This window comes from Monodon monoceros, unplaced genomic scaffold (assembly GCF_005190385.1).
Source record: "Monodon monoceros isolate NGI ecotype Baffin Bay Population unplaced genomic scaffold, NGI_Narwhal_1 Super_Scaffold_18, whole genome shotgun sequence".
In the NCBI taxonomy this organism is placed as follows: Eukaryota; Metazoa; Chordata; class Mammalia; order Artiodactyla; family Monodontidae; genus Monodon; species Monodon monoceros.
The window spans coordinates 169,697,706-169,720,184 of NW_021703774.1; the positions used below are offsets into that span (position 1 = coordinate 169,697,706).

A 22,479-nucleotide genomic window follows, 5' to 3' on the forward strand; every position below is an offset into this window, starting at 1 on the left:
GCTGGCTCACAGATACTCCCCAAAGGCCCAGAACAATGCCTGGCCAATAGGAGGACCTCAACAAGTGTTTGTTGAATGAATAAGTGAGTGGGGTTCTGGGTAAGATTTTATCAACACTGAAGAGATTTCTACTGATCAGAATTGAATGCTGGTGCAGTAGGAAGGGATCTGTGTCAGGCATGAGACTTCAAGTCCAAACACTGAGACCAGCATGCAGTATGACCCTCTTGGAACCTCAGTTTCCCCAACTGTAAAGTCAGGCAAACTCCACCTATGTCATGGGCTGGATCTGAGGAGAATGCGAAGATGAGGTGGGTGGAGGCCTCAGCACAGGGCCAGCTCAGGAGATCCCCGAGAAGGCTTGCTACGTCTGAGTGAAACTGTGCTGCCCCTGCCTGCCACCCACACCTCATATTGCGCTCAAGGCCCACAGAGATCTGCTCCCCCCTCTCCTGTTCAGCCATCATCAGGGGCAGCTCTTCCAGGAAGGAAGCTCACCCCCAGATCCCTGTCTGAGGCCAGGACAGCATCCCCTGGGGAGTCAACCAGGGCTGAGGAGAATCACAGTGGAGGTCCCTCTCAGACCTGACCCTGTGTCCATGGCCACCTTGGGCCAGTACCCACCATGGCTGCCCCAGAAGGAGGGCCAGCTCTGAAGACCACCGCCCCCTCCCGCTCCGGCCTGGCTCACACCAAAGCTCTTCTCCCAGGACAGAGGCCAGTGTGGCTCTCACTTCCTGCCACGGGTTCAGGGCCATGTCCTGACCCCATCACGGCAAGATGGGCCTGCACAGTGATAGAGGCCACAGCTCCAAACAGGGTTGAACAGGGTCTTGGGCAATGTCTTATGAAAGGCATATCAAGAACCTGGCTTTTCTCACACTGCGCTCTGTTCTCCTCCTCTCAGCCGATCAATCTCTGACACTTCCTGGGCGGGGAGTGGGGATTAACTAAAAGCAGCAGCTCAAGGTCTGCAGCCCTTGCTCATTTCTTAAATATGGCAGCCGAGGCCACTGGCATTTCCTGGGACTGAAGTGTGTTCACTGAGCAGCGGAGGGAGAGGAGGTCGGGAAGAAAAGCTCCTGGCCTGCGTGTCCCCGAGACCAGCCTTGACGCCTTTAGTCCCTGGCACAAGCTCCAGAGCAAAGACTAAAAACGAATCCACAAATCCCGGTGCCTCAAGGGGTCCGAGTGACAGCTAAGAATGCTGGGCTTCCAAACCCAGATCTGTCCGTCTTTCTCCCCTTATCCCGATTTACTCCCTTCCTCTCTACTGCTACAACCACCCCTAAGACACCTAGAATAAAAAGAGTACCTGCTAAGAACAGAGGTTTGGAAATAGAGTCACTGGAGATCAAGTGTGGGCTCTCAAGTCTACTAGCCGGGAGATTAGAAAAATCCTTAGTCTCTCTCATCCCCATTTTGTAGATGGGAAGACTGAGGCTAATAACCACCACTCACCTAATGAGGGTTGTTGGGAAGATCAATGGGCTCGTGCAGGCAGAGCAATTAGAGTGCCTGGCACAGTCCAAGTGCTAAATAAACGTTAGCTGTGGTGATTACTGCTCAAAAGCAATTTACTATGTGCTCACACTTCAGTCATCCCAACTATAGAATGGGTGTACAAGGTTTTTTCTGAATAGGGAAGAGGTTGGGCTCTGGTACCTGCTTCCTAAACAAGCATCGGATATGTGGAGGGTGAGTCCTGGAGGGTGTCTTGAGTATTTTCAAACTAACCAGTCTTTCCTCTTTTCTCAGGATAATCAGAACATTAATACACAGTGGAGTCTACTGAGAATTGGACCCAAAGCATTGAAGGAGACCCCAGAAAGGGTAATTGTTTGGGGGGCCATGGAACAGATTCTGGCCTGGGCAGGCGGGAAGGGTGACAAAGGGGGCCTGGGGGGACGGGACTGGACTGGCTGCCTTTCCAACTCATAGAGTCAAGGGCCCAGGACAAAAACCCCAGACAGGGAGAAGAGAGAGGACATCAGTCACTCGGGTACAAAAACCTATAAAAAGCAAAGGAGTCAAAAGGGACAAGGTCGATGCCATGTGTTGTCAGTCACCAGACACCAGGACTCTAAGCAGATTCTGGATATGGTTCTATTTAAAATGCTCTCTGTGGCGGATCTTCAGTCATGGCTGGCAACGAACCCCACCTCCCCGGAACCACAGCCTCCAGAGTCTCCACCCACATGATGCTGGGCTTGGTCATCTGACTTGCTTTGGCCAATGAGACAACAGCAAACATAAAGCAGGAAGTGGCTTGAAAAGCATCCCTGTAATGCACTGCACTATCTAAGATGCTGAGGATGGGGGAACCGGTCATAGAGGGACTCTGCAACTCTTCTGGGAACCTCAAACTACTCCAAAGAAACACCTGTTAAAAAACATGTGCATTAGGGCATGTGCTCGTTTTTGGGAATCCAGCTGCCAGGTGAAGCAGCTAACCTGCTAGAGACACACAGCCCAGCCAGAGCTGCAACAGAACAGCAAAGACTCTGGACACTTCTTCCACCTGACCATAGATTATTTTCAGCTGGATCAAATCTGGAGTCTGAGAAGCTTTCAAGGGGGATCTGTCAACTGTGAAAAACAGTCAGTAGTATATCAGGAAGATGCTCTGTCTGTAAAGTTAAAACTCTCTGGAAGCTTCCACCAAATTCTAAGATGTACCAGCTAAGCGTCTTCAACATCAGTGCTGTGGGACAGAGGGGCAGCAGCCCCTAGGGCATCAGGCTAGATGGCCTAAGAAACAGTGGAAGCTTCTATGTATGATTTACTTATTGAAGAGGAGGACATAAATTCAACCCAGGGCGACAGACGGCCCAGAAGATGAACAAGTCTTTGATGCAAGGAATGAAACAAAGAGTGGAGTGCGGATGTGGGAAGGGAAACAGGAAACATTAAGTTGCTTTTCAAACCCACACAGCTCTGGAGACAAGGATGTGTGTGTAAAAAAGCAGGTGGGCAGAGCCATCCCAGCATCGGTAACACATCATTTTATTCAATAGCCACTCAGGCCACCTACCACCCCACTGCCTGCAGGACTGGTTACAATGGCAGCCAAAGCATGGCCACACCTGCTAGGAACCTAAAGGACACTGGTGTCCCCTGCTGCTCAAGGCCTAAGACATTCTCTGCACCCCAGAACTCTTCAAGCAGAATATCTGTGGCATAGATTCTTATCTTCAAGCCTCGTTGGTCATGAAAAAATATATTATTCAACCAACTTGCATTGAGTATGTTGTGGGTTTCTGGGCAGGGCCTGGGTTCCACTTGCCTCTGAATTATCTGAGCCACAGGTACAGGTTCTATTGTGGGGAAGTTTTCATGAAACATTTGTCGAATGAGCAAATTAAACAATAAGGCTCAGTTCCTGCCAGGAGCTCAGTCTAGGACAGGTGACTCATTGTGAGGCAGGGAAAAGGCCCCAACAGGGCTTATTCCTTGTGCTAAAGAGAGGAAACTTGGGCATCATTTCTTCTCCGCCGTGCTCACCAATCATCGACTTTGTTCAGATGGTGAGGCTGAATCTGTGCTGGGTACTGTGCCTGTAGGAGCCTGGCAAGTGGCAAACCGGGTAGGAAACAGACGCCCCTCCATGTGTGCTGAGTCCTGAGGGAGCTCAGCATCTAGGGCTGTGAAGTCCAGGGAGGAGGGGCCCTTATTCGTTTCCTCCCGCTGCCGTATCAAACTACAAATTTAGCAGCTTAAAAAGATACAGATTTAGTATCTTATAGTTCTGGAGGTCAGAAGTCTGAAATGGGTCTCAGAGGACTAAAATCAAGGTGTGGGCAGGGCTACATTCCTTCTGGAGGCTTTAGGAGAGAATCTGTCTTTCCCGGCTTCTAGAGGCCACGCACATTCCTTGGCTTATGGACCCTTCCTCCACCTTGAACACCAGCAATGGTGGATTGGGTCCTCACGTTGAATGTCCAGCCTCTGTTCTCTGACTTTCTCTATCTCTGACTCTTCTGCCTCCTCTTTCACTCTGAAGGAACCTTGGGATTACGCTGGGCCTACAGGATAATCCCTCCATTTTAAGGATGTCTGATTAACAACCTTAATTCTCCTTTGCCACGTAAACTACCATATTCACGTGCTCTAGAAATTAGGATGCAGACGTCTTGGGGGTGAAGGAGTATGATCCTGCCAACCACAGGCCCCGGACCCATCGAGTGGAGGATGGTTCAGAAAGATTCCTGGAGGAAGCAGAGCCTGAATCAGGACTTGGAGGAAGAGTGACCATCAGGAGGCTGGGGGAGAAGAAGAGCAAACGCAAAGACTCAGAGGAGAAAGAAGGGAGAGGATCCACAGGCACATCTAAGAACCACGTGTACATAACATGTGCATCCACGTGCTAGAAGGAGACGAGGCTGCAAAGGCAAGGAGAGGGTGGGAAAGGGACACAGGAACATCTTCAACACCTCACTCCTCAAACTGCTTTCTCCTGCTCAAAACCTCCATGTCCCTGAACTTCAGGGTACGGCCCTGAATGCAAAGCCTCCACCTTCCCAGCCCCATACACAGGCTGGCCTTCTTGCCTTTGCTCAAGCTATTTCCCCTGCAGTAATGCCCTCTCTGCCCCGCCAGTGTCACCTAAGGGCTCCAGAGCCACCCTGCTGAGGTCTGAACCTGGCCCTAACCAGGTACTGCTGTGTAATCTTGGCACATTGACAGCCCACCTCATACTCTTGTTGTGAGAATTAAAGGAGCTAAAGTGTGTGGCATATAAAAAGTGCTCAAAAATGCTAGCTGTCACCACCACTACCACCAACAATAACATTGCAGGGGGTCCAAGAGGAAAACTATTTTCATAGTAACACTCTGACATTATTTGCCTGTTTTACTGTGTTAGTATTTGCTATGTTGGTGCAAAAGCAATGCTGGGTGAAATGCTGACATCTTAGCAGAAATCGTAACAGTGGCATCAAACTGTATTAGTAGTCACTGAGTTTTTTACACAACGTAGTCATAGTTGAAAGAAAGGGGGGGAGGACAGTTTTACTTAAGAATAACCTTGATGAAGCCGTAAAAATAATTAATTCTATTAAAACTTGATTCCCAAGTACATATTTTTTAATAAAATGGGAAGTACACTTAAAGTTCTTTTGCTGCATACCAAAGTACAATGGCTGTCTCAAGGAAAATCATGTGTGCAACTGTTTGAGTTGCTAGCTAAACTAGCCACATTTTCGTAGCTCACCATTTGTACTTGAAAGAAGGACCAACGTACAAACTATGGTATCTGGCAAACTACCGAACTAAGTGAACACATGAAGTAAGTGAGCCTGTTACTTCTAGGAAAACAAATGACAGTATTTGTTGCCAGTGATAAAACTTGAACTTTTGAGCAAAAATCCAAATTTGGGCAAACTTGATCTGCCACTATGAGTTTACCAGCTCCTCAAGACTTAAAGACTTTTCTAATGAGATTGGTGGTGATGTTAACAGATATGACTTATTGATGTTGGATACTGAAATATGCCAAGATTTGGAGGATGTGCATTGCTCAGTGAACCAATATTTTCCAGGTGATCAATGTTAGATTAAAAAAAAATCATGTGTGGGTACAATAGCCATTCAAAGTAGCAATTAGACCCATGGTTTTGTCCAGCCTAACAGAGCACAAAACCTTCACTGGATAATTCCACACTCAGCAAACCTCTAAGAAACTACCATTTGGTGAGTTAGTATGAAGTCAAAGAAAAATGTCCATAATTATCTAATAAGGCAATTAATACACTCTTCCCTCTTCCAGCTACACATCTGTGTGATGCTAGATCTTCAACCAAAACAACAAATCATAGCAGCCTGACTGAAAGAGTAGGTAACGAGAACTCAGCAGTCTTCTATGGAGTCAGACATTAAAACATTTTTGCAAAATTGTGAAACAATGCTGCTCTTTTCCCTCAAATCTTTTTGTTTAGGAAAATACAGTCGTTTTCATTTAAAAATAATGTTAGCATGTAATGGGTTTAGTACTGTCCTTTTAAAATGAATTGAAGATTTAGACACGTTTTCTCGGAGAAATCAATGCAACTGAGGGGGCCTGGAGAAATCAAGACACCCCAGAGGGGTCCCACGGGCGACCAGCTCACCACAGGCGTAGGGCTGCAGTCATGCAGGGACTCTGGGGTAAGTTTACTCACGCGATGACACCATTCCTTATTAAACAGTCATTCAGGGCTTCTGCCTTTAAACTCACGATGAGACCAAAATCCCAAACCAAACATTCCCAGACTCGTCCCCACAGAAACAAAGGAAACTTCTAAACCCCCATTCTCGCCAGACTTGATTCTTTTCGTTGCTTTGATGTTGGAACCATCAATGTTTGCATGTTTGCTTGAGTTCCTAATCCTCTCACGTGCCGAAGAATTCCAGTTTCAACCACCCCCAAACCAAAGACTGAGGGTGGGCCGGTGGGGACTGGCCAGAGTGGAAGTCTTTGGGGGCTTTGCGTCTTCCCACCGCAGGGACGCTCGTTATTAACAAGTGTCGCCCCACATCTGCCGTGTACTTGGCTTGTGCATTTATTCTCGTCCTTCTCATTATGGGCATATAAATCCCTTTTCATGCCCCAGCCTCCTTCTGCCCACATCTGTCTGCAATTTACTCACCATGTGCTGTGGCTGGGGAGGAAGCATCTTATTTATGACTTTGTAGAATGCCAGGCAGGATGCTTGAGTTGCTTGCTACCTTGAACTTAGATGGGCTCAGGGGGTCTAAGGTCTGGGCTACCCCAAATGGGAATCAGGCGACCAACATCTCCAAACCGATCTGAGGAAGCCTGCCAAACCCTGTCTCATCAGATAATCACTAAGTATTTGTACTAACGGTACTTGGCTCTGGGCCAAGCGCTTTATACGTCATTTAATCCTCATGACAACCTGTGAAGTAGCTACTATTATTGGCCTCAATTATAACAAAAGTAGGTATTGTTACTGTTGCCTTCTGCAAAGGAACTGTGGTTCAGAGAGGTTAAGGAATTTGCCCCAGGCCACACAGCTAGTAAGTGACAGAGATGGGATTCATGCCCAGATCTGACTCCAGAGTCTGCTGTCCCCGTGACTGAGCGAGGATGGCCTCCTGTCTCTCTTGTCCAGGCCAACTTCACCCCTCGTGACCTCATCCAGAGGGGAGATGAGGTGTTTAGTGCAGTGGAAAAAGTTTCGGACTCTGCTGCTAATTAGCTCTGTCACCTTGGCCAAGTTACTTAACCTCCCTGAGCCTCATTCAGCTGTCTCCATCTGTGAAAGGGGTTGAAACTGTTCCAGCAGCAGTGGTGGGGTGAATGGTAGACCAAGTGCATAGAACAATGATGGAACACAGTAGGTGCTCAATAAGGCTTTCCTTGAATGAATACTGACGAGTCCTTGTTGATGAGGTTATTGTTCCTACAAAGCAGTCGCCTTTGGGGGATCTCTGGGTCCCTGAGCAAGGCCCTGAAGACCTTTGCGGATGGATAAGAAATCGTACAGCACAGAGTTGGGAAGAAATGCCTGCATAGCTCTGTGCCCTGTGGGCTAAACGGACGAGGGTGCACATCATGGTTCCCGCCTTCACAGACACGACCTCATTTAATTCACTGTTACTGTCCCATCACTCAGATCAGAACACTGAGGTCTGGAGAGCCGTCTGCTCCAGGAGCTGGGCAGCCGGCGGGTAAATGAGCCTCTGCTCACTCCCTGCCCACACCCCTGGGCACAGGAACAGCAGAGAGAGGTATTCCTCCTCCTCCCAGGTACAGAAGGGGGAATACAGGTGAGAATTCTTTCCGTGGCCCAGGACACAGAAGGCAGGTGACTCTGTCCTGGAATGAACACCAGCAAAGGAGGCTGAGACAGCGTCTGGCTGCTTCCTGAGGCAGCCTCGACTCTGCAGGATCGTGAAACCTGGCGAGACCAAAGGACGTCAGCTCACACGGCCTGGACCCAGCAACACGTGCCCATGGGAGACTCCTGAGACTTGGATCTCCTTCCTGAGAAGGGTGGGGATGTTCCGAGGCCCCCGGGAAGCTGGGAGTGGAGGGAGCTTCTATAGATCTGCCTGGACCGCAGGAGGGTTGCATAGAGAAAGCACGCGTGCCTGGCACGGTGACTTCTGCTCACACGGCGTCAGCTGCACCGTGACACAGACCACCTGCCTGCTACGGCCTGAAGAGATCACCCAGAACACTGTCCAGGTGGCCCCACCGGAAACAACACCCCAACAGGAAGGTGTCTACCCAGCTTTAAGAGTAACATGTACTGCTGGGGAGAACGCAGAGAGGGGCTGGCGCAGCCGGGTGAGGGCACACCAGCATCCCAGGCTTCCTGGGGGACGGGTGGTGGCGTGTTGGCCAGACAGCTGGCTTAGCCAGTGTCCTGCTGCTCACTTCACACCTGTGGTCAGGGAAACCCACAAGGACAGAGCCGACTAACCATCCAGCACAATCCCCTCTCCCTCCCCGCCCAGTTAGCCTTGTAGCTGGGACGCGGATGCCCAGCACTCCCTGCGGCCACGCTCTTGCCAAAGGGAATCTCTGACCCTGAATTTTGGCCCTTTCCCTGGATCCTTCACAGGCCGAGGGGAGCAGAGATGCCCACCAGCCTGAAATGCCCCCTGGGATGGTTACAGAAGAGAGAGACAAACAGATTCTTTAAGCCACCCTGTTTTGGGGTCTTTGCTACAGCAGCCCGAAATCAACCGAAGGAATAAACCTGCTTTGGCCTCAGAAATGAAGTCTTTATTGAGAGAGTATTTATCGTTCTAGGAAGTGGTAAGTGGAAAGGAGGGTGCCAAGTTTTACTGCCCTTCCCCCCCCCCCCCCCCCCCCCCGCCCCAGGAGAATCAAAGACACTAAGCGGGGCTCAAGAGATCAAGGCAGACCCCACCCAAGATATTTTCTCCCCCAACGTTTCACGTTGCAGGACTGGGAGGGGATGACTCCCAACCTTTCTCAAATAACCTTGTGAGACGCAGTGTGGGCAGGTGGCTCCCAGGAGAGATGGGTATGCCGGCTGCCAGTACCCCAGGCCGGCTCTGAGGAAAGCAGCTGACACATGCGCCCGGTGGTCTCCGAAAGCAGTTTCTCTCCTAACTCTTCCCCCAACCCAGGGCTGGATGCTGCGCTCCTTAGAGGGGAGCTCCTGCAGAGCAAGCAACGAGAGAAGAGGCCTGAGCCCTCCCCTGGAGAGCCCACTGCCGTGAGCACGAGTGAAGTGGGGGAGGGATGTGTCCTCCAGCACAAAACCCAGCACCCCCGCACTGTCCTGTGAGGGGAGGCGCCGCAGGACCCTGAGAGCTCTGAGTAAGAGGCGACCCAGCTTCTGGGTCAGCATCCTCGTTCAGCAAAGATAACTACCTGCCATTCACACACCTCAGAAGGAGGCGCCCCATGACCGGCAGTGATGGAGAACACGAGGCGGTCACACTGCAGGAGGGAATGACATCTGTACCCGACCCAGCAAGACGCAGGATTCCACCCAAAAAGGAAGGGGCAGCCTGGGCTGGGGGCTGGGCGCCGGGAGGCTCCTGGGGCCACGTCACTGCCCCTGCAGAGGCAGGACCCTGGCTCCTGGTGTCCCTGTGGCCCCAGCTGAGGCCCAGGCGAGGGAGGGGAGGGAGCTGTCGCCCACTTGTCACTCACCCTGCAACGCTTCTCTGGCTCTGGCTAGCTCCTGCCCCTTCTGGGCCAGCTGGACCCTGAGCTCGGTGGCCGCGAGGACCTCGGAGGACTTGCCGCCCTGCGACTCCTCCAGGTCCTTCATGAGCATCTCCTTCATCTGCCGGAGAAGGTGGACTTCCTCCTGGAGCCGGGACACTTCCTCCCGCAGCAGTGCTAGGGGAGAAGGGCACACGGTTAGAGCGGGGGACAGTGGCTCCCGCTCGCTCACTTTTCTGGGGACAGTTTGAAGGTGCTTTGGCTTTCCCTGTTTGCTCTGCATTCAGGGCCTGTCCTACTATGTGTAGGAAAACCCCCGAACGACCTTATTGCAAGGAGGCCCCGCCCCAGTCTTGGGCCCCGCCCACAGTCTGCAGAGCACGCCTGGTGGGACTCCCTGCCTCCCACCACACTCTCTAGGGCTCTCAGGGGTCAGCACTGCAGTCCCAAGCCAGCAGCACTCCCAGTTACGCTTTACGTGCTTTACCTTGTTTACCAAAACCTCCGGGGGCAGGATGCTTCACCCCCCATCTCACAGACTAGAAAGTCAAGGCTCGGAGAGATTAAGAAACTCCACAAGGGCATAAAGTGAGTAGGTAGCAGAGGTGGGATGTGAACCCAGACCTGGTCGACTCCAGGCACAGTCAACGCGACAGTATTACTCAGGACAGTGCACACCCAGGCCGAGATGCTCACCTCACTCAGAGACCGATTAAAAGAGCTTCTGACGTAGAGAATGGACTTGAGGACACGGGAACGGGGAAGGGTAAGCTGGGACAAAGTGAGAGAGTGGCATGGACATATATACACTACCAAATGTAAAAGACATAGCTAGTGGGAAGCAGCCGCATAGCTCAGAGCTTTGTGACCACCTAGAGGGGTGGGATAGGGAGGGTGGGAGGGAGATGCAAGAGGGAGGAGACATAGGGATGTATGTGTATGTATAGCTGATTCGCCTTGTTATACAGCAGAAACTAACACACCATTGTAAAGCAATCATACTCCAATAAAGATGTTAAAGAAAAAAAAAAAGAGGTTCTGAGATGCTCATGGAAGCCGGCCCTGGAGTGGCTGGTCTTGGCTTGCATCACTAAGCTCACACATCGCTCTCTCCCTTTTCCCCACCCTCCTGCACGCTGGTCCCTCTCTGTGCGACAGGCCAAGCTCTTTCCAGCCTCAGGGCCTTTGCCCCTGCAGGGCCCTCCACCTGCGACACCCTTTTCCCTGCTCTTCCAGTGACACAGCTGCCCCCCGACACCACCCTGTCCCATGCTCCCACGGTAGCAGGGGATGCAGTCCTCGCCTGTGAGGGTCAGAGGACATGGCTGCGGCACGGCTTTCGAGGTCCCGGGTCTCCGGTCTGGCTCCCTCGCTGACCAGGAGTGCGATCACGAGCAAGTCCCTTCCCCTCTAAGCCTCACACGCCCCTTCTATAAAATGGGTCTAACCCTCAGGGTTGAGACGCAGGAGGAAGCCTGGTCCAGGGCATGTGCTCAGCGTATACGGCGAGCGCTCAGTGCCGGTGAGACGGGGGCTGCGTCTCCCCAGGCGCCTGACCCTCTTAGCAGCACCCGGCGTTCTCTAAGGCGCTACAACCTGCACTCCTTGGGGAGCCTGGACACAAAGGCAGAGCCAGGTCTAGGGTGGGGGGCAGGCCACGGGGAGCAGAGCTGAGGCCTCGGGGACCCGGGGTCCCTCCACACCCAGAAGCCTGGGGAAGGGTGGCACTGGTTCCAGCCCCTGTTCTCTGGTCTACTTCAACCGCCTCCTCTGAGGCCACCTGGGTCCAGCTGCCACCCACACAAGGGGAGGCCGCCCTGCCCTCCCAGCTCCTTGACCCCCACCCAACCTCCCCACAAAAGCCTGAAATGCAGGGCGTCCCACCTCACTCCTGCACTGAAAACCCTCCCTGGCTTCCCGCCCCATCAGCCCATCTGAGGCCTCCCTCAGGCCACCTGCGGGGGGACTTTCAGTTCTGGAAGGTGCTAGACTTGTCCCGCCTCAGGGCCGCTGGAAGAGCTTCCTTCCTTCTTCACAGGTTCCTCCCTGTCGGGCAGTCTCAGCCCTACTGTCACCTCAAGAGCCCTAAAGAGGCCCTCACCCGTGGTCCACTTCTGACAGCAGTTCGGACAACGCACCCCAAACCCCTCGTTAATGTGGGAGGCCCACCCATGCGTTACCGTGTGCGTGCCCAGTGGGCACGGCTCCCCGAGAGCAGGCCTGGTAGCTCTGCTCTAGCTCATTCGCTGAGGGGTCTCAAGTGCCCTGAATACTATATGATGACACACGACAATCGAATGATCTCCTCCAGCCATCTGTCCACCCAGCAAGAGTTCATGGGCACCTGCCCCAAGCCAGTTGCCGCTGAAGGCACTGGAGACCCCTGGGTGAAGGTTCCAGACAGGTCCCACCCTCGGGCCAGTGCTCCCAAACCCCACAGTGAACACGGACTGCAGAAACCTAAACCTGCACCCCGGGGAGGCAGGCTGTCTGCAAGGGACCTCCTGGTTGCTCTGACATGGACAGACTCAAGTGCAGGCTGGGAACTGTCCAGGTCTCTTAGCAAAACTGCAAAGTAGGAGGTTTGCATTGGGGGCCCCTCCCCTGCCATCATTCCAGACAAACATTTGCAGGTCGCCTATAAGACAGGCCTGGAGCAGGGTGTTCATAAAGAAGGGAACACCCTTGGCCTCGAGAAATCTCCAGCAAGTAGAAGCAGCACACACAAGTAAGCATAATGCAAAGCAGGTGTGGCATGTGCTTGGAGCACAGGAACATTTGAAACGGGCCTCGGAAGATGGCAGGGCAGTGAGCAGCGGGGACAGTACGGGCAAAGGCGAGAAGGCTGGAAAGACCCCTGGGCAACCCGTGACCAGTAACAGGTGAGGAAGAGCACGGAAGCCGGGGGAGGTGCGACAGGGTCAGATCATAAAAGGTCTTAACCTCAACCACCACTGTGCCCCCAGCCCTGGCTCGCCGTCTCTAGCAGTGCTTAAGACTCTGGAATTTTCATTCTTGCTTCCTGCCACAGACTGAATGTCTGTGTCCCCATAAAATTCCTATGTTGAAACCTAGTGCCCCATGTGATGATGGTACCTGGAGGTGAGGCCTTTGGGAGGTCATGCGGGTGGAGCAAAAGACACAACGAAAAGACGGCTGTCTATTAACCAGGAAGAGCGTCCTCACCAGACACGGAATCTGCCAATGCCTGGCTCTCGGACTTCCAGTCTTCAGAATTTTAAGAAACAAATCTCTGTTGTTTATAAGCCACTGGCTACTTTTGTTCTAGCAACCCCAAATGGACCAAGACACCCTCCTTCATCAATTCTCCCCAGTCACCCATCCTGCCGGGGCCTGTCCCCACTCAACTGTCACCAAACGGTTATTTCACGATAAGGTGTGAGTGACTGCTAAGCATCCCCGTTTATATTTACATTGCCAGGCAAGTGGAAGCCAGGGCTGTTTGATTTTATTTTATGGGCATGACTTCTGGGCTTCCTTAAACTGCCCAGAGGAAGCCACTGAGGTTGTTTGCTGTCTATGCAAATGGAAGAGGATTCCAAGAGACCCGGCTTCAAATCCAGTCCTGGCCAGGGACTTGTCGTGACCCTGAGCAAGCCCCATGATGTTTCCGGCTCTCAATTGCCATGTACACTGCTTGGGGACAATGTCACCCATTCAGGGTGGCCAGATTTAGCAAAATAAAACAAAGTGAAGCAAAACAAACCCAAAAAGCCCAGGTGCACAGTTAAATTTGAATCTCAGATAGACGACAAATAATTTTTAGTATGTCTCAAATATTGCATGGAACATACTTATGCTAAAAACTGATTTGTTGTTTATATGAAATTCAAGTGTAACTGGGCATGCTGTGTTTTATCCAGCAACCCTACTTCCATTGCAATGAAACGAGGCCATCATGAGAAAGGGCTGTGTTACTAAATTATCTCACAGGAGGAAGGAGGTTAAGGCACAGAATAGCCTGGCACAGCCTTCTCTGCCCCTTGCTCTTGGACGAGAGCAAGACGGGGCTGGGTGCCCCTATCCTGAGCTAACAGTGGCAAATGCAAATTTTTCCTGCGCTCACGTTGCTAATAGGTGTACCTGACACCCAGGCCCTGCCCCTTGAGTCAGGCTCTGAAGAAGCAGGAGGGCGGGATACCAAGTACATCTCCTGCAGGAACCAAGTCTTAGGAGACCAGGCTGGAAAAACAACTCCACAAAAAGAGAGAGCCTTGTCCAAGCTTACTAACTGCACCTGCCCTGGCTGGACTAGACCTTGCACAGCCTGGACCCTTCCAGGGGCAGAGAGGGGTGACAGTCCTGGGACTGCAATCACAGAGAGCCTCACAAGACTGAAGCCCTGTAAGGCTTCAGGACCATTCACAGGCACTTCCCCTCCCTGGGCCTCAGTGGCCTCACCTGTGAAATGCGAGTGATGGGAATGAGACTCACAGGTAATACACTTAAACGTGCTAAGCACGATGAGTGCTGTGTGTGCCCTCGTGCCCCCAACTCCTCCTCCCCTCACAGAGGGGAGCGACCACATTCCTCAGAAGCAATGAAGAAGTGAAAGTTGGAGGACTTGCGTTGCTGTCTCAGAGGGATTGCTACCTTGCTGTGTGACCTTGGGCAAGTCACTATCCCTCTCTGGGCCTTCATAATCTCAGTGCCCTTAGAGGGATGCACTCTTCAGGAATCTAGATGAATGCTACCGATTGTGCATTTCTCCCCTTGGCGGGACAGGGGTCCCTGCTCTGCTCCACAGCTGCACTGCTCAGTGAGGCAGCCACCAGGCACACGTGGCTACTTAAGCGTAAACTAGTCACAACAAACAACTCAGTTCCTCAGGCACACCCGTCACATGTCAAAAGCACAGAGACCACCCTGTCGGGGCACGGAGCTCCTGGTCAGTGCTCGTTCAGGGGCACGAGGTGGGGAAGGGAAGAAGCGGGGTTTGTGAAGCACCTGGTGCAGCGCGGGCCGCAGACACACGGACAGGAGGGAGCCTTGTGCCAAAGGCGGGAGAGCTGCTGGGGAAGGAGCCATGTTCCTGGAGAAACCACACTGGCCCTGGCCCAGGGACACAAAAGGGAAAGATCAATTGCATACCTTTCTGCCGACGCTGGGCAACCACGGACCTTAGGGCAGCGGGCCGGTGGTGGTAAAAGGGCCTGGTGCCAAAGAAGCCACAAACCCGGCAGAGCTCTAGGCCATGGAAGCCGGAAGTAAGCATTGCCTGGGAGACAGCGGCTCTCCCACCCCCGGGGAGGCCAGCAGTTACCAATGACGCTGCCCTGGGGGGAGCAGGCAGGCCACACAGTGGAAGCCCCCAGAGGCCTCTTCCCAAGGGCAAGGAGGTGTGGCACAGCTACTCAGGTGACAGAGGGAGCTGGGGAGACCCTAACCCTGCCCCTCTGTAGCACACCTCCTTCTGTTTGTAAGAGCAGCGAGTGCTCGCCATTTTTAAAACGCCATTTCCTGGCCTCCCTTGCAGCTAGAGTTGCCTGTGTGACCCAGTTCTGGCTCATGAGATGTAGGTGAAAGTCCCTGAGGAAGACTGCCCTTTAAGAAAATAGGGCTTTGCCTCCTCCGTGCCTTCTTGTCTGGAAAGTGGACTTGTGGTTAGAGCTGTGGCAGCAACGTTGTAACAAGGAGGCAACACGCACAGGGAGCAGAAAAGATGCCAAGGGGAGAGAACAGAGCCTGGGGCCTGGCGAGCACAGCTCAGCCCTGCACCTGTGTCTCGAGACCTGGAGCGGCACCAGCTGGGCAGGGCCATCTGGCACAGGAGAGCCTTTGATTTCCCTGCTGATCTACCAGTTCTCCAGAACCAAGCACAGCAGCGCGTGCTACCGGCTGAGATCGAGTTCAGGTGGCTGCTGAGGGCCAGCACCTCCGGGGTCTGCCCTGCGGCCGCCTCAGCTGTGAATTCTGGGCAGTGGGAGGAGGAGGTGGGGACTGTGGAGGAATCCACACAGCACAGGAGGGAGGTGACCGCTCCTGGCCCTGGGGAAGAGCCCCCAGTTTTGCGACAAGTCCTTTCCTGGCTTAATTTTTGTGAGCTCACAGGGCTGGGGCGGGAGAGGAAGAAGACAAAGAAAAACACTTACTCTCCGTGACTGTGGGGCACCGTCCAAGAACAGGATGTGTGAACAGGCAGCGAGAGGCCTCGGAGCTCTCTCGGTGGGTGGCCGGTTCACGAGTCTGGCCTTCCCAAGCCAAAGGTCCAAACAGCAATAATACTGTAACCACCGTGTATCACAATGACGATTCCTTTGCTAACACTTCGGGAGCACATAATATGTGCTCCAGGCTCTGTGGTAAGTCTGTTACACTCCTTAACGATAACTAGTGAATCCTCGCAATAACCTCATGAAGTAGGTCCTGTTATCATCACCCCCTTCAACAGATGGGGAAGTTGAGGCACAGGATTTAGGTGACTTGACCAGTGTCATGCAGGGTCAGAGCAGTCTAGCTCCGGCACCCACCCCAGTCCAAACTCTTGCACTACTATCTTTTTTTTTTTTTTTTTAATATTTATTTATTTGTCTGCGTCGGATCTTAGTTGCGGCACGTGGGATCTTTAGTTGCAGCATGTGAACCCTTAGTTGCTGCATGTGGGATCTAGTTCCCTGACCTGGGGCCCCTGCATTGGGAGTGCGGACCCTGAGCCACTGGACCCCCAGGGAAGTCCCTCGCTGTACTATCTTGCAGGGGGACAGGGCCACAAAATCCACGGGCCGCCGCAGGCTTGCCCTGATGGATGGCAGGGGAGGCAGGCGTGCCCCCCATCAGGTATGGGCTTGCTTTTGTTTCCCACATGGAGGTGGGTCACAGGGAGCCGGCCACTCCGTGCATGGCCCTCCCCCGGGTCACCGTTCCCACGCAGCTCCTGGAGAAGGATGTGGCCATGGAGCCAGCAGGGGCTCTGCTCTGCTCACACCCGACGCCCAGCGCCAGCCCAGTGCTGGGCCAGGCTGGTCTGGGTCAGCCACCAGGGCTCAGTCCCGGCTCCCCCGCTTCCTGGCTATTTGACCTTAGGACAAGTGACCTCTGAGTTTATCTGAAACTGGAGCCAAGGCCAGTCTCCCAAGCCTGTAGTAAACATTTAACAAAGCAATCATCTAAGTGGAAACATTCCAGAAGCTTCTAAATGGGGGTCATATGGAGCTCGTCAAGATCATTATTATAGAAAAGGGCAAACCTCCCCGATGTTCCGAGGAGAGGCCTTGGCCCCAAGAACCTGGGAGCCCAGACTTGTGGGCCTCCCAACCCGGAAGGGGTGGATTAAATGACAGAGAAGGCTGAGTCACCCAGTCTGCAGGGCAAAGGCAGGACCAAGGGCACAGGGGGCTCCGAAGGGAGGGCAGGCTGGAGTGACAGTCCCTGGCTGCCTGTCGCGGGTAATAAACAGCCAAGCACACATCTGTCAAAACTCTCTGAACTCAGATGGTACCCTTAAAACCTGTGCACTTTGCTGTAGGAAATTATACCTAAAAATATACATATATATACATATATAGCAGTAACATAGTTCAGGCTTTCCATTCACTCACTTTTATAGATCTTCCCCCCAAATCCAGGTACCGAGCTCACCGGCCCCCTGCCCTCCAGCACGCCTCAGGAAAAGGGGAGCCTGAGTCCAACCCCGGGCTCTGTGGACAACCTCCGTTCACTTGAGCTATACCTGCCCTGTAGCAGACAAATTGGACCATGCCCCGCTGGCCCTGGCCGGATGGAGGTCACTTCCAGGTGACACGACGCTCTGCTTAATGATGTCATGGTTCCCTTCTGGTCCAAACACCCTTTCTGGCAGAGACGATGGCTGATGGCACTGCCATGTTCTGAGCCCCGACTTTGTGCAGGATGCCACCCACTGGACTACAGGCTTCATCTCACCGGATCCTCATGGCACCCACGCAGGGCTGTAGTGACCCCGCTTGAGCTCGGAGGTGCTGGGGGTGTGTGGGACGGAGCCCAGGTCAGCCTGTGGGTCGTGCAGCACCCCCGCCATGGGCTGGTCCAGCAGCGGCCGGAAGGCCGTGGGCGCTCAAAAGCCACCACTGCTGCCGGGACTGCCGTTACTGTCCTCACTGCCAAGTCTGGTCCAGGTGGTAGTCCCAGAACATTAGGACGATGCTTGTTCTAAAAATTAGGAATCAGACGGTTCTTGGAGGGTTAAAATGTTAAGACTGAGGTACAATGATTCATATCAAATCCCCGTAAGAGATGGGCTCCCAGGCCCCAAGACTAAACAGGACCAGATGTATTCGTGTCCAAGGAAGCCAGTACCTGATGGCGGAAGGGAGTCCTGAAAAGGCAGAGTCAGAGAGGGGGTCGCTGGCAGAGCCCACGTCCCAGGCTGAGGGGGTGAGGGTCTTCACCAGCGGCCTAAGGGCACCTCCTCTGTTCTGCCTTTCTGCGGGGGGAGCACATGGAGAGAAACAGGCAGCTGCATTCCTATGTTGCATTCCCTCTGTTCTTGAATTCATTCTTCACCATCATCATGGTGATAACAGTGACACTTTTTGAGTCACTCGTGCATATGCCAGAACAGTTCTAAATCCTCACACCATTAATTCTCAATCCTCACAATAACCCAAGGTGATGCACCCACTTTACAGAAGAAACTGAGGCATGGAGAAAACATGTGGTTAAACCCGGGTGGTCTGGCTGCAGAGTCTTTTCTGGTCACTACTGAGTTATATTCTACCTCTTCTCCTGCGGTACAGCTGCCCCACAAGGCAGGCAAAGCCTATGTGTCCTCTCAGGGCCCGCAGTTACAAGGGGGCCCTCAAACCCTCCTGGGACAGATACCACTGTTTGCATCCCTCCCCCAGCCTGGAAGGCCTGAGATCGCAGAACCTCTTGGCTAAGCTGACCCAACAGCCAAGGAGGGACAGGAGTGCTGGATTCAAACAGCCCAGGGCAGCGGCAGCAGAGGCAGCAATGCAGCCCTCGGTTCTAGACTCAGCCCCGAAGGTTCCTCAATGCTCTGTAAATGACTGGAATTCCACAGGGACATCCAGCCAGGTGGGACTTGATTGAATGTAACGGTTTGTCTGTGGAGAGAGAAATCTGGGAACCGTAGCCTGGGAACAGCAGCCTCAGGGCCGGGCCTCTGAGATGGGGGAGGGAAGACTTGACATCACTTCCTTCTGCTTGTCTGGTCCCCTCACACCCAGCCCAGGCTCCCCTCCAGCCTGGTCTGTGCGTGGGGAGCTGAAAACAGCCCTCTTGGTCTACCTCTGCTCTCCCAGGGATGTAGACTCTCCCATCCCTCCCTCCATCCCCCCTGTATGTGGAGACAGACCCACTAGGCCAGGAACAGGGTCAGGGGCAGGCAGACAAGAGCTGGGTCTATGGTTTGCTAGAGATTTGCATGTTCTCTGGGCCTTTGTCATGTGATCCTGACACTGAAAGATTTGGGGGTGACGGGACACAATACAGCACTCACCAAATACAAGTAGATTCTCCAACAACGCCCAGGCACTCCTCAGCAGTGTTAATTCCAAGGCTGCTCCAGGGCCTGGGAGAGCCGCCTGGTAATTCTTACTACAGGTGGGTAGGGGAGGGCCTGGCAGGCACCAGGTGATGCAGGCTTTGTCTTTTTCTCATATTTCACAGTAATTGTTTTCTCTTTTAGGTGCTGTTTAACCCGTCTTTCCTGCAGAGCTGTTCCATAAACATACCTTTCAGCCAGACTCGTCTTGGGCCCGAATGCCAAGCTAATCCTCTTCCACAATCTTGGGGGGGGCCACCTTTCCCACGGGAAGCTGTGCCCACCCAGCTCCACATCCCGGGAATCCGATTCTCTCCGGGAAGGGGTCTGCGTCCTTTGACCATCCCTCGCCAAGCACTGACTCAGGAATAATCGTGTGCCAAGCACCAGCCCTGGAAGGGTGCCAGTCTCAGGTTCAAAAGCAGAGATGCCTTTGGAAGTGAAGGCATCGCCAACCTCCAGCACGCAGCTCCCTAGTTCTCAGGCAGAACCAAACCTGAGGATCTGCGCTACGGAACGTGGTCCCTGCAGGCGGCCTGGCCTGATTCCTAGAATGTGCCCTTTTATCACTGGAGGTCCTCGCTTCCTGTGTCCACTGCTCCCCAAGCCCGGAAAGGACAGCCTCTGGCAGGCTTTCTGGGCGTGTGGCTTGATGCCACCATGCACTGACAGCCAGTAGGAACCCCACGGTCCTCGGCGGTCTGCAACAGTCACTCAGTGGGTGATTCTAGCTCCAGAAGGAATGTGCACCCCCAAATACAGCATCTGTCTGGGGGTGGAAAGGGCGGCTGAGTCCCTGACAGGCTGTGACTGCTTGGTCCCAAAGCCAGGTGCCCAGGCCTCCTTGGGGGCCTTAAGGAGCCCGCTCCTATCTGCTTGCTGGGCAGGAGTGATGGGAGAGGAAAGGGTTGGCCTCTCCTTAGGGCCTGGCCAGCTGCCTCCCTTGACCCGCATTGAACACAGTTTCCCTTGGGACTTAGAAGCAGCGAGCTGGGGCCCATTCGAGTCGGGTGGGCTGACAGCAGCTGTCCTGGGATACCCTCTTGGTGCAAAGAGGAATCTTAGCACTCTTATCAAGTTGAGCCTTAAAGCCACTGCTTCCCCTGGGATGCTGGCTCATCCCACCTTTTCAAAGTTCTTCATTATCCCCCCCCGGATTGGGCAGCAGACTTTTTGGTTCAGCCGACATCTATGCCTCCAGTCTTTCAGACAGAGCACCTCCATTTCCCTCTGGGGAGCCACCCACTCCCAGAGCCCATGGTTCAAAGGTGGAGATAAGACCCAGGCTGGCCCATCAGAGAGCTGAGTTGTCCTGGCCACTGTGATTGGTTTAGGAGGGGAAGCACATGACACAAATCAGTCCAATCAGGGTCAGAGTCTGGACCAGGAGCTGCCCTCTTTAATGATGGATGCGAGGATGGAGCCAGGAGGTGGTAGCGGCCATCCTGCCACCAAGAAGGGAGCGCCAACAAGACAAAGACTGGATTCAGATAGTATCCTTGTTGTCCTGGATCACACCACACCTGAAGCCAGGATCTACTCCTGAATTTTTCAGTTATGTGAACCAACACATTCTTAAGCCAGTTTGAGTTGCATTTTCTGTCCCTTGCAACTGTAAAAGAATCCTGATAAACGGTTTCTGTCAGGGACCATTTTCTGGGTGCCCAGCATCCCCAGAAACTTAAAGGCCACCTGCTATGTGCTAAGCACCCTAAGCTGTGCCACTGTCCTTCAGAAACCGCACAAGCAAAACGGACAATGGAATTTACCTCCACAGAACCAGCGAGCACCTACTCCCACATGTGCTTTAATTCTAGCTTTTCTTTGACTGCAGTGACCAGTCCCCCTGGGTCGAAACCCTGGAAGGCACAAATTTTCAAGCTCTGCCTCAAGGCCATTTCCAGACTTTTCCTACCCGAATCAGCCTTTCTCCTCTTCTCCCACCCGAAGAGGTCTGCGAGCACTGACCCCGCAGCCTTCCTCGGCCTGAGGGCTCTGGGTCCCGTTTGGGTGCTGACTATGTGCCTGGCCCTAAGCCTCGGACCACTGAATTCTCTCGCTGGGAGCAGTGCTAGCATTCTCTCCATTTTGCACATGCAAACGGAGGTGGAGAGGCGGAGACCAGGACAGGTGGACAGGCTTGTTCAAGGTTATAGAGCAGGTCCCGGTGGCACAGCGGATCCCAACTCAGAAGTCTGTTTGATTGCAAAGCTCATGTTCTTAACTGGACTAGGCGCCCAGCCCTAAATGCCATGCTGTGCATATCTCTCAAACTAAACTCCAGGACAAAGGGCGGGGCAGGGCTGGAACTGGGCCTTTTTTCGAACTTTGGTGAAAACAACCGGGTCCCCCAGCCTTGGCTCTCACCACAAGTTTCTCCCATCCCCAAGGCTTGGCTCCTAAAGGAGCGGATCCAGGAGGGGCAGTGACCACTGGGCAGCACTGCCTGTTTCCCTCTCCACCCTCACCACGCAAAACTCTCTCCTCCCACCCCTCCTCCCTCTTCTCCACCCTCCGGGGGAAAAAATTAACAAAACACAAAGAGGAAAAAGAAAGAAGGCCCAGCATTGGTTACACCCACCAACTTGTGACATGGCAGCCTATCCATGCAGCGAGCACAAAGCTCACTGCAAACCAGGAGGAACCAACTTGACCGAGGCCTTGCGACTGCAGGGGGAGAGCCCAGACCTTGCTTTCTTTCCCACCCGAGTCTGAGTCAGCAGCAAAACACCTGCATCTCAATTTCCTTCTCCACCCATTACCAGAATGCACAGAGCAGACTGAAGCTGCCTGTCCCACTTGTCAGAGATGGGGTTCTCCAAGGCCTGGCTCCCGGCAGGAGAGCTACCTTCCTAAGAAGCCTGGGGGGAAGAAAGACATTTATATCCCCATTTTATAGACGGCCAAACTGAGGCCCAAAGGAAGGTGTCTGGAATCTACAGCCCTGACTGCTAGGCCACTGGCCACTATAACCTGGAAGCAAACTGGAAACATGCTTTGGCTGGAACATTCTGCTCAGCCTTTCTTAGGCATCAGTCAACTCGGGTTAAATGCTTCGAAACATGTTCAACATGCCGGAGGCCCCCGCAGATGTAAACAATTACACAGAGAAGGGAAGTGGGCGACCAGGGCCCAGCCGGGGCTCTCCTAGCATCGCCAGCACACGAGGGCGGCGAGTCTGAAATTCCCGCATCTTCAGATCTGTATCTCGAACAGATCCGGGCTTTCAGAAGAATTTAAACCAAGTCCAGGTGGCAACGTGGACAAACAGCAAACCTGAAGGACTCACTGTCTCAAACGTGGCTTCAGAAGGCGAACTAAG

At 53.3% G+C, this 22,479-nt stretch overlaps 1 protein-coding gene across 9 annotated transcripts in view; it reads right to left on the reverse strand.

Annotated features, from left to right (window-relative positions):
- The window catches only part of KAZN (kazrin, periplakin interacting protein), a 471,267-nt gene that overhangs the window by 122,017 nt on the left and 326,771 nt on the right, over nt 1-22,479 (reverse strand). For 4 of the 9 annotated variants that reach the window (XR_003794372.1, XR_003794371.1, XM_029227951.1 and 1 more), the window contains exon 1: nt 9,638-10,417. The exons of 1 other annotated variant lie outside the window; for it this stretch is intronic. Coding sequence is in view for 5 of the 8 variants with exons in the window: in XM_029227951.1 (XP_029083784.1) it covers nt 9,638-9,935 (298 nt within the window). In the remaining 3 variants the exon portion in view is untranslated. Of the gene's footprint in view, nt 1-8,956; nt 9,138-9,637; nt 10,418-22,479 lie in introns of those variants that run through there. 4 more of the 9 variants (XM_029227955.1, XM_029227952.1, XM_029227957.1 and 1 more) reach the window with 2 other exon arrangements.